Consider the following 12,316-nt stretch of genomic DNA (forward strand, 5'->3'; position numbering starts at 1 on the left):
ATAAAATTATAAGAATTGTTAATTGAAATATATTTATAACATTATATAAAATTGTTAATTGACTTAATGGATATGGCATTTTTTTTGTCAAAATAGACCATCTATTTTCTTTGAGACAAAAATAAATAAATAAATAAATTGCACTTATCAAGTTAACCTAATTTTGTTCGTGAATGCATGAAAATTTTATAAAATAAACAATTTGAATCATTGAAAGAAAGACCCTTGATAAAACCAACATGTCCACAACACTCTCTAATCTCTAATTTAAATTTAGGTTGAAGAGAGAAGAAGTAACACGTTTTCTTTCACTTTCCTATAGCTCATTAATCCATGTAAAGACTTTGTTTAAATCATAAATTGGAGTATAGATTTAACTTAAAAATTAATTCAAACACTGCTGAAAGGTGACTTAAGGATTAATCAATCTGATATACGGTCGACCAAATAGGATCGACATTAAAAATAAAAATAAAAAACCGCCCCCAAGTTGATGTCCAATGTCTATATATATATATCGATACCTTTGTCAGATTTAATGTATAGATGTATAGAGAGAGAGAATGTGTATATGAATGTTATGTTGATATATTCAGTGTGATACATAAGGAGAAGTTTACTCTTCTTTATAGAGAGAAGAGTATGTTTAGTATTGCTAAAGGAACCGAAAGTAAAGACATCATGATTACAGCTTGGACACTTTACAGCTAATAACATATAATACATTAACAGCCCCCCTCAAACTCAAGGAGGATAGGAACCAACCAACTTGAGTTTGAGTTTGAAGAGAGTAACAAAACGTGAAAATAAACTAAAAATAAAATAGGATAGGAGACACTGTATGGTCGTGTCTGACCGTTGGTGAAGACACTGTATCGTCGTGTTGGACCTTTGTACCAGCTAACCAGAATCAATGTCGGGATAGTTTACGAGGTCATGCCGGACCAATGTAGAAGCTAATCGGAATCAATGTCGGGACAGTTTACGGGGTCATGCCGGGCCAATGTAGAAGCTAACCGGAATCAATGTCGGGACAGTTGACGGGGTCATGCAGGACCGTTGAAGAAGAATGTGGTGGTGTACCAAGGTGGCGACTTAGGGAGTGCGCCATGGGGTGGCTTGGGTGGTTCCCATGGTGTATAACCATGCTCACCAGCTTAGGTGGTTCGCATGGTGTGTAACCATGCTCACCATGATATATGTATATTACCCCCCCTCCCAAACTCAAATAGGTTTAAAGATAGAAACCTATTAGAGGTTGAAACAAAGGGATTGATAAAGTGGAGCAAAACGGCTCAACACAAAGTGGAGATATTAAAAAAAAAAAAAATTGGTAGAAAGGTTTTTTTTTGTGGGTATAGAACGGTGAGCGAGTGGATCCCTGATATGAATAAAGGACAAGTTTGTGGAATGAAAACGAGGTGGTTGTGAATGGATTTTTTTTTTTTTTGTTGAATGGAAAAAGAAAGATAAAATAAAATAAAGAAAGTGGAACAACGTGGGTGCGGTCAAAAGGTGAAGATTGACTCAGTTGCTTCAGATGAAAAAGAAAAAGAGGTATGGGTTTGTGCAAAAGTTGACATAGTGGGAGGTTTGGGTAATATATTATAATAAACATATACATATATATATATATATATATATATATATTAAAATAAAAGAAAGTTGAGTGGGGTTGGTGGGTCATAAAAAAAGGAAAAGCTGGGTGTGGTTGTGTTGTTGACCACTGTACAACGTTGACAGCCTTTGAATGACCATTAAGAGATAGATAGCCTTTCAGACAATTTGCCTACCCCTGCACGGCCCTTTGTTTGATGTCTTAACGAGGACAAAATATCATGTGATAGATCTGAATCCAAAATGCTCTCGACGACAGGCATTATGGCCACTGAAGAAGGCGAGAGCGAACCCAAAGAGGTAGTAGAAGAGGCCACTGGCGACGGTGAATTGGCCGCAGATGTAGGAGGCGGCTGCGGCTGCGTCGGTGGTGAGCTAGCAGGAACTTGTGTCACGGCGTCTGCAGTAGTGGTGACAGGTGGCTTGGTCGGCGTTGGCTAGATCACGGCATCGGCCAGATCACGGCGTCGGTGGCTGTCGTGTGACCCGATGGGGTGCTCGACGACGTGGGTAAGATCTATGCTGTAACAAAGCTGCAGCAAGAAATAGTGATGGTTCACGGCAGCAAGAAATGTGGCAGCGGAGTGAAGGCATGTGTAGAGGTCCGGCGGGCAGCCAAGGCGAGGTTGCCGCCCACCGGTGAAGCAGAATTACTAGCTTCTTAACCTTGCTCTAGTACCATGTCAAATTTAATGTATAGATGTATAAAGAGAAAGAATGTGTATATGAATGTTATATTGATATATTCAGTGTGATACATAAGGAGAAGTTTACTCTTCTTTACAGAGAGAAGAGTATGTTCAGTGTTGCTAAAGGAACTGAAAGTAAAGACATCATGATGACAGCTTGGACACTTTACAGCTAATAACACTAACAGCTAATAACATATAATACATTAACATACTTAACTATATAACACATGTTAACACCTAGTGTGAATCTATATAATAAAACAAGACGGTTTTTGAATTTTTAACATATTTTTGTCTTACTAAGACATTTGGATAGCTCAGATCTGTTCAAATTATAAAACAATGGCTAAAATATATTTTTCAAAAAATATCCTGCATGTACATTTTTTACTTTCTTGCTTCTCTCTCTTACTTTTTCCTTTTCTCACCCATCTTTCCATGACCCCATGATCCCACCTTCCTCCATCTTTTCTTTTTATTTTTTTTTATTTTCTCTTATTTTTATTTTTCTTTCTATTTGTTTATTTATTTATTTATTTATTTTCTTTTTTATTCACTTATTTTTATATACACTGCTTTCAGATACAGGCATACACTAGTTCATCAATATTTGAAGAAAAAGACTGTTAAGAGAGATGAGTCCCAACTGTCATTTAATCCCATAATTTCTTTTTTGGAGAACACGAATAAACTTACGACAAACACATGGATAAAGGTCACATGTTCATTTCTGTAAGTCTCTCTCCTCCGTTATCTTCTTCCCTAATAAAAAAAAGTACAATCCAAGTAAAAGCATAACCGACCACTCATCCCATTTTACGTATAAATATTTGAGCTCCCAGCATTGTCATCCTCACACAATATTCATTCACCATGCAATCTTTGAGATTTAGACAAACACTTGAACAACAAAGATGTCTGGGTGCGGCAAACATCATCATCCATTCTGTCACGGTGTTCACAACTTAGGACACCACAACCCCAGTGGAGATCACGGAGGTGCAGCTTACCACGGCGGAGGCAATCACAGTCACGGCTGGGGACATCTTATTTACCAACACCACGATCATGGCCGGGGACATCATATTCATCAACATAGTCACGGTGATCACGGATATGGTGGCCACGATGGTTGTCACCGTGGAGGACGTCATGGTCATGGTGGGAGACATCATGGTCACGGTGATGGCAGTCCTGGCAAATGACACCATTGCCATGGTAGACATGGAGGTCACGGCAAGGAACATTATCATCATATGGTCATTGTTGAGCATGTCAGTACCCCTGAAATTGCGATGACTAGTGGATTGATAGATTCTTCCTCTGTTAGTCCTGAATTTTAGACGTCCTCTGAATTGAAGAAATAAGAAGCAGCAGTGTGACCATGTATTATTAGATTTAAAGAAAAATAGATTTTCCTTTGGTTGTGCTGTGTATTGTGCTAAATATTGTACCAGATTGAGTTGTTTCATTGTACTATACACCAAAATAAAAGGTGGACTGCAGTAATATATATAATTTTGAGCGTAAATTTATGTGGAGTGATGTTATACATATACAATTTTTGAATCCATACTTGCACAAACCGTTATTGGATTAACTCAAAAATTATTCGTACTTTAACATACTTAAAAGGAGCGTCTCAGTGTATGAACTTCCCGCTAAAGCAGGGTCTGTTAACAGGACATAAATTTAACATGCTTATATTAAACCAAATCAAACCAAACCAAACCAAGCTTTAAGTCTCATCAAATGGGGTCAGCTATATGAATTCTTCTTCACCACGCGGCTCTATCAAAGGCCATTTCGTTAGTCAAATTAAGTAGATTTATAAATCTATTCACTACGCTAGCCAACGTCAATCTAGGTCTACCCCGTCTCCTAATACTTCCATCTACCGTCACTGCATCGCATCTCTTCACTACTGCCTCTGTTGGTCTCCGTTGAATATGACCAAATCATCTCAATCTATTCTCTCTAAACTTATCTTCTATCGATGTTACTCCTACCCATTCCAGGATATATTCATTCCTAATTTTGTCTTTTAGTCTTACCGCACATCCACATTAGCATCTTCATCTCAGCAACACTTATCTTATCTACATGTTTCTTGGTTGCCCAACACTTCATTCCATACAACATCGTTGGTTTAACAGCCGTTCTGTAGAACTTTCCTTTTAGTCTAGTGGCTACTCATTTATCGCACACTACCCCAGACACACTTCTCCACTTAAGCCACCCCGCTTTAATTCTATGGACCACATTTTATCAATTTCTACTGTCGTTGTGATAATCAACCATAAATAGCGAAAATGTCCACTCTTAGGTAGTTCTTGATTCTCAATCTTCACTTCTCCTCTACTTTCATTGTTACTGTTACTAAATTTGCACTTTATATATTCTGTCTTAGTTCTACTTATCCGAAATTTCGGTGCTTCTCTCTAAATCTCCAACTTTGTGTTAACTCCTTTAGTCTCATCCACTAACACGATATCATCTGTAAAAAAAAAAAAAAAAAAAGCATACACCATGGCACATCATCCTGAATATTTCTCGTCAACTCATCCATAACTAAATCAAAAAGATAAAGACATAGGACAGATCCTTAGTGTAACCCTATAGTAATTGGAAATTCATTTGTCAACCCAGTAGGCGATCTAACAATAGTCACCACCCCTTCATACATGCCCCTAATCACATCAATGTAACCTTTTGCCACCCATTTCTTCTCTAACACCCATCAAATTATATCCCGAGGCACTCTATCGTATGCTTTCTTAAGATCGATAAACACCATATGAATGTCTCTTTTCTTTTCTCTATAATTTTTTATTACTCTCCTCAAAAGATAGATTGTTTCCATCGTTGACCTACCAGGCATAAACCCAAATTGATTCTCTGACACCTCTATCTTGTAATCGACGTTCTATCACCCTCTCCCACGCTTTCATTATATGAAATATTACTTGATTTCTCTATAGTTGTTGCAATTCTGGTCATCTCATTTATTCTTATAAATTTGCTCTAAAATACTCTTCCCCCACTCATCTGGCATGTTCCTAGTCAACAAAATTTTGCTAAACAACCTAGACAACCAAGCAACCCCTTTCTTACCCAAACACTTCCAAGCTTCAATAGGGATATCATCGGGTCCTAAAGCCTTACTCGATTTCATCTTCTTAAGTGCAATCTCCACTTCAAAGTTCCTAATCTTGCGATAGACCCCATAGTCTTGGTTTTCCTTATTGCTGGTTATTTCCTTCCCTAATAACGTACCTCCATGTTCCTCATTTAACAGTTTCTCAAAATAGTTCTTCCATCTCTCCTTAATCTCTTTATCCTTCACCAATAATCCTCACTCTGGATGCACTTAACTTGATTAAAATCTCTTGTTTTCCTCTCCCTTATCTTAACAAGTTTGTATACCCTATTCTCTTCCTCCTTACTATCTAGTCTAATGTATAGGTCATCATAAGCTTTCAACTTAGACTCTCTCACTACTTTCTTGATCTCCTTATTAGCCAATCTATAGCTCTTAAGGTTTTCCTTAGTTCTATCCTTTTGTCACATTTTAAAGCACTCTTTTTTCGCCTTAACTACCGCTTGAATCTCTTCCCTTCACCACCAAGTTTCCCTAGAGTTGGGTCCCTTTCCTTTCAACTCTCCAAGAACTTCCCTTGAGATTCTCCTCATTCAATTGGCCATCGAGTTTCACATAGTGTTAGCATCATTTTCCAAATCCCAAGTACCTGCCTTATCTATTCTATTCCTAAATATTACTAGTTTATCTCCTCACCATCTCGTCCTACAACACCCACTTTCCTTCCTAGCTTGGTATTGCCCTTTAAAGGATAAATCTAGTACCAAAATAGTATGTTAAGACGTTAGGCTCTCTCCAGGAATCACTTTCCAGCCACTACATTTTAGACTGTCCACTTTCCTCACTAAAAAATAATCTATTTGGCTATTAACCGACCCATTCTTAAAGGTTATCAAATGCTCCTCCCTCTTCTTATACATAGTATTGGCCACCACCAGGTCAGAAGCCAACGCAGAATCTAAGATAGTCTCATAGCCTAGTTTATCTATTCCTACATGGCCATTGAAATCTCCACTTATAACTAAGTTCTCTATAGCGATCCCGGTTTTCCCCTTTCCCTTTTTTTTTTATTCCGAACTCGGTTTCGTGGTTGATGGTTGTTGTCTGTGTTGCATTTCCATCCTTTAACTCTTAGTAAGTGAGTTTAGAAATGTTTTGGGCGTGTTTGGAACAGGTTGGTTGAGCTTTGGCCTCAAGTGTTGTTGCCCAGGTTTTAGGTGATCCGCTCGAGCAGGTCCCTTTGCGCTCGAGCGGAGTCCACATACTTGCAGTATCTTGTCTTGTGCGTCTATAAAACTTTTGTAGATGTGTTCTTCACGCTCGAGTGGATTTTCTTACGCTCGAGCAGGTATCTTGGCGCCCGAGCGAGTTTGCAATGTCTGTAAAAGTACTGGCTGAGTGAAATCTACGCTCGAGCGGGTTCAGTTTTTGTGTTTGACGCTCGAGCGTCCTATTCTCTGCTCGAGCGGGTCATACGTATATCAGTTCGCAGCAACAACTTCTTCTTCACTTTTTGATTTCCCGTTTTGTCTAAAACCCTAGATTCGACTCTCTCTCTCTCTACACTCACCTTCTCTCTAGGGATTGATCTAGTTCTTGGGTGTTCCTACCCTAATCTCTTTGTAAGAAAGGTAGAGGGTTGCGTGGGCTTCGTTTTGATCCAAAAAACTTTGGGATTGGAGCACTTTCGAGTTTGGCTCTTCTTCCCCTTGGGTTCTCTATTTGAGGTAGGGATTTCCTTGTTCTTTTTTCAATACTTCGTCTATAGATAGACATGTGGTAGTTTTGTATTGCATAAAAATTATATCCATGTTGGGTTTGTTTGAAAACCATGGGGGTGAACCTAGGGTTGGTTGTTTGAAAGTGGGTTTGTTATCATTGATGGTGATTTGGACTAGTTGGGGTGTAAATTAGTATATTATTGTTGATAGAAGAGAAAGCCCTAATTTACTATTATGAATTAATTTGCATAATTGATCTGGAAAATTATGAGAAGAACGGTATTGGTTTTATGAAATGAGAATGGGGTTTAGGAATTGGAAAATCCTAGAAGTCGATCTTGGAAACGGAAAATGAAGTGTTAACTCTATGTGAGTTTTAGAAAATGAATATGAGAATTGAATTGTTGTATCTTGAGTGTTGAATACGCACATTTGGGGAAAATTGTTGTTAGATTTAAGATCTCATGAGAGTTGAGTCTTTATAATAGATGTACTAAAATCATGCATCTAGAGGTTTTGTCCTTGGTCATCAGTGGAGGATGACATGGTTGTATTGAATTGTCGTGTATGCATTACACTTGTGTTGATTGAACATTGTATGTAATGAAGTGCTATTGTACATTATATATGTACAAATTGTAGGGAGAAGAAAGGGGATGTACTCCAGTGTGTGGGGGATGTACTCCACACATACTTATCTGTTCATATACTTTAACACATTGCTTATGTATTTTGATAGTTTATGTGTACATATTACGCTTGTTGGTTGTACTCTGTTGTATGATGATTCTTGGTGTTATACCCTGCGCTTATAATCAGAGGTACCGTTACCTTCCAGCTAGCGCCTAGAGAACTGACTGCGCTGAGAATAGAAGGTACCACACCCTTCCAGCTAGCGCTTGGTAAAATGGCATATTGTTGTGAGAGTTGTATCCTTGGCTTACTGTGCATATAGCCGGTAGAGCAAAGTTTTTATTGTTTTGTCTTAGTGTATCTGAGTATATCATGTACTGTGATGGTTATAGTTTTGGAGGGCCTAGTTGCCTCAATTGTTAATTTTATACATGTTGATGATTTGTTATCTCCCTTTTATTGAAGGCATGCATGTATAGTAATGGATGTATTGAAAACAAACCAAAATGCTATTATGAGATTTTGGGAAAGTGTGAAGGAAAAATTGGGTATTTGAAAGTATATTTTGAAAAAGGGAATATCTGTTGTAAGTATGGAAAATGTGAGAAAGATAATGGGCTTAGAGAAATTGATTTTCTAAGAAATTGTTATTGTTGAGAAAGTTTGGGAACATGGGTTAATGAAATGAAATGAAAGATGAATCGCTTATAGCGCTGAATGGATTGACTGTTTTGAGAAAAGCTTATACTTATGTATACTCTTGCATAAACTACCACATTATTATTCTAGTATGAGATTGAGCATTCACGATCATAGCTATTTGTAAGCTGTTATTGTTGAGGATCGTGTAGAGATCCGTACTGGACTATATGTTCATCCCACGTTGTTGAATCTTTTTCAGGTGTTAAGCAGGATGTGTTACAAGATATGGATCATCTTACTTGTTGGCCACGGGGCCTCTTTTGTGTTGGCGGAATGCCATATATATAAAAGGGTTACACCCTTCTTTGATTCTTTAATGATGTAAGCCTTCGGGCATTTTCTTCAGTATGCTCATATTGAATTTAATTTGCATTCGGATGAGAGAATTGTTATTTACTTCTGTTCATGGGACTAAAGAGTTTATTTCCGCATGTTATCTCTGAACTTGAATTAAGCTAATGAATTTGGTAATGACTTCGAGTAATAAAAAGTGGGGCGTTACATTCTTTACTACGGGTATCTCCTGTAAGATCTCATCCATTTGCTCCCAAAAATTCCTCTTAGTCTGATCACCTAATCCTACTTCGGGGGGCGTACACACTAATAACGTTCACTATATTCCCTCCAATAACTAGTTTAACTAACATGATCCTATCACCTTTCCTAATAACTGCCACGACATTTTGCACATGACCCTTAGCGACTATTATTCCTACCCCATTCATGTGTCTATCCTTACCACTATAATACAATTTAAACCCGGTATCTTCAATTTCCCTACCTCAAAAGAAATTAAAACATCAAAGACAACTCCAAACTCTTACGTAACTAGGCATGGCCAACAATCATGAGTTACTCTGATCTCTCCTAGTTGGCAGCAATATCTTTAAGCATTTCCTTCAACTCACCAGTCTACATGACAGACCAAACCACCAAAACAATGTATGATGTATCCCAAGCTTAAGAAGAAAAACAAATTTGATATGATAATACCTGGTGCATGTTGAGAATGATGTCTGATCTTCCGATGAATTCCCCCTTGATAAATATGTGTGGAAATGTGGGCCAGTTGCTGCAAGGATAGACCACGAGACTAATTGAAACAAGTACAAACAAACTACATGTTTTATCAGCAACTTTGGACCAAATGGGTTGCTAGGTAATGATCAGTACATGGCTTAAGCAGCAATTCCATTCGCAGATGTTTGCTTCTTTATATTAATTTATACCAACTAAAATATGACAACTGAGCGCACTTTTCACAAATAATCCCAAAAACATGTGTAACTGATACACAGGCAACATCGTGGATATTTGACATAAACAGCATCCTAAAAAATTCATTCAAGATTTGGCCATGTCTATCAAGCTAAGCTATCTTTTGAAAAAAAAAATATTTCATATACCTAAATCTCAACCATTTGGGCTAAAATAGCCAATAAAACAAAACACCCAATCACATCACTCTCTCTACTTTTTTGTACATCTTTTCATAAAAAGCCAAAAAACCAACTAAAATGGCCAATTCCCAAATAGGGCCTAAATATTAAAAGTTAAAATGGCAAGAAATTTGATCAATTAAAACTTGTCTGAAGACGTGTTAACGACCTTCTAAACATATGCTATTGTGGCCATGTATTCTTAGCCACTGCTGGATATGGATCATTCAATTAAGTAATTTCTAAATCCACTTGAAATGAATGCTATTCAAATGTCACCTAAGGAAATTCTTTGAATTGCTGCCACAATATGTTAAACTAAAATGGATATACTCTCTGATTCCAATATCATGCTTTTTGAAAAAAAAAATTCTGCCTCAATGCAGTTTAGAAAACAAAACCAAATCAAAATAAATCAAGAACAAAAAACAAAACAAAAAATACATTGTTTTCAGTAAGAGAATATTCAGTAACATCAGCTACCTCTTGTTCTATAGCACAAGGACAATTGCCAAAAAGCACTCTATCTATTCACTGGCTCGGTTTCTTGGCAAATCACCACCCCCCCAGATCCCAACTTATTACAAACATTACCCAAACATCCCAATTATAAACAATAATGTTGTGGGTGGTATTTGTTGAGGTGGCCTACAGATGGCCTTTCGGGAAGAACAGGGGTATTGAGATGTCAAGGTAATCACCAGTGAGGAAGGAGGTAAGAGATCAAGAAGCCTTAGAAGAGAGAAAGGAGGGCGGTGCAGCGGTCTTGCTGCATACCAGATATGGTAAAGATGGTTGATAATGGTAGTAATGCTTCAACGTCTGCATAGAGGCCTCCTTATATAGGATGGTCAAACCATGGAGGCCATCTCACTCTTGGAGAGGTAGTTGACCCTCCTTGTTTCAACAAGAATGAGGTATCCCAACCACCTCTACATCCTAAGATCAAATCTTGGGATTTGTATCATAAGAGCAACAATGTAGGCATCACAGGGGGCTTCAGTGTTGCATATGATACAATTTCCAAAATATCATGTCTTGATTAGAGCACCTATCTCTCTAAGACTGATCCAGGTGCAAACACCCTTGGGGTAGGGGGATGGAAAGGCACCAAAATGAATCCCTAACTCTAGCCTCTATGCCACATACCTCCAATGAGGGCCTGAGCAAGGATTCCAAGGCCCAACACCGAACCTAGGTCATCAAGGTATTGGATGATGGTGTTGGAGATGTCTTGATCAGTAGGAGACAGCTTTACAGAGACAGAGGAGACGAGACATAGTAGGGTCATGGTCTGGCAGAGGAACCGTCAACCAAGCTAAATGGGATATAGAGCCATGTTGCAACCGAGCATAGTTAGTCAAACAGGGATGCCTCGAAACCTCAACACAATTCTGGCCATGCCTCAAGATGCCCTATGTTGGTTTATCTTGCGGTGCCATGGCTAAAAGCTAAGGCATTGAGCATGTTAGTATGAAGTGCCACAAGGTGAAGGGTATTATTCAGGTACAACAAATGGTAATTATCACTATAATTTGAGTACATCTTGTGTTACTATGAAGCGCTAATAGGAGGGTGCCTTATATATTAGCAGGAGGCTCTTAATGCTCTATAGATGTATAGAAAAGCTAAATGAGTGTTCTAAATAGTATAATACCAAGCACCAAGTTACCTGTATGCTTTGATAGTATTCTTAAGCTCAGGATCTTCTAATATGTTTCTAGCACCCAAAGGAACATCTGCAAAAGACATATCAATGGTAAGAATGCCATAATAGCCTAAAGCAGTCAAGTCAGTAAAGTGGAAGGTCAGATCAAAAGTTCAACAAATAGGATGCCCAAATGTAACCCCAGCTATCACATATAACTCAAGTCAGTTACTCATTTAATGCTTCTATTGTGTCACCTTCTCATACTTCCCTATTCAAAATTTTAAGGAAAGTAAATGGTCATCTATAACGATATAGCCTCGCACATTTATTCAACTGCAAATATAATGCACTTCAAAATTCATTTTCCAGATGTGACTAAACCAAATACTCACTATGGACCACATAAACAAGGGTAAATCATCCAAGCTCATTTAAAAGATATCCTTCCTAAACTGAACCAAGGAATGGAACGTACAAAAATAGTCGTGGGATTAAGAAGATTATATGAACACTATATATATACCCTATATATATGATGGATTTTATAATAAAAAAATAATAATAATAACGTGTTAGGGCCCACCCTGATCACCACCTCCCTCTACCCTTGTTGGGAACCTTTCCAATTGAGTTTCAATGGACCATTGGCGCTCTTTAATATCTCTCTCACACTAAACCAAATATCTCCTTTTCAGTGGATCAGGTCTTCTAATTTGTACATAGCCCAACTGATCTTCAATGGACAATGGTCAGCAACATAT

General features: G+C 37.9%; 1 protein-coding gene across 1 annotated transcript in view; it reads right to left on the reverse strand.

Moving 5' to 3' along the window:
• Positions 1-9,332: 9,332 nt before the first annotated feature.
• Positions 9,333-12,316, reverse strand: part of LOC145793723 (monothiol glutaredoxin-S15, mitochondrial-like) — a 98,734-nt gene continuing 95,750 nt past the window's right edge. The window contains exons 6-8 of the mRNA XM_082876593.1: positions 11,577-11,643; positions 9,459-9,537; positions 9,333-9,377 (exon numbers count right to left, since the gene is read on the reverse strand). Coding sequence (XP_082732719.1) covers positions 9,333-9,377; positions 9,459-9,537; positions 11,577-11,643 — 191 coding nt within the window. The remainder of the gene's footprint in view (positions 9,378-9,458; positions 9,538-11,576; positions 11,644-12,316) is intronic.

This window comes from Camellia sinensis, chromosome 6 (assembly GCF_055761805.1).
Source record: "Camellia sinensis isolate YWXY chromosome 6, ASM5576180v1, whole genome shotgun sequence".
NCBI lineage: Eukaryota > Viridiplantae > Streptophyta > Magnoliopsida > Ericales > Theaceae > Camellia > Camellia sinensis.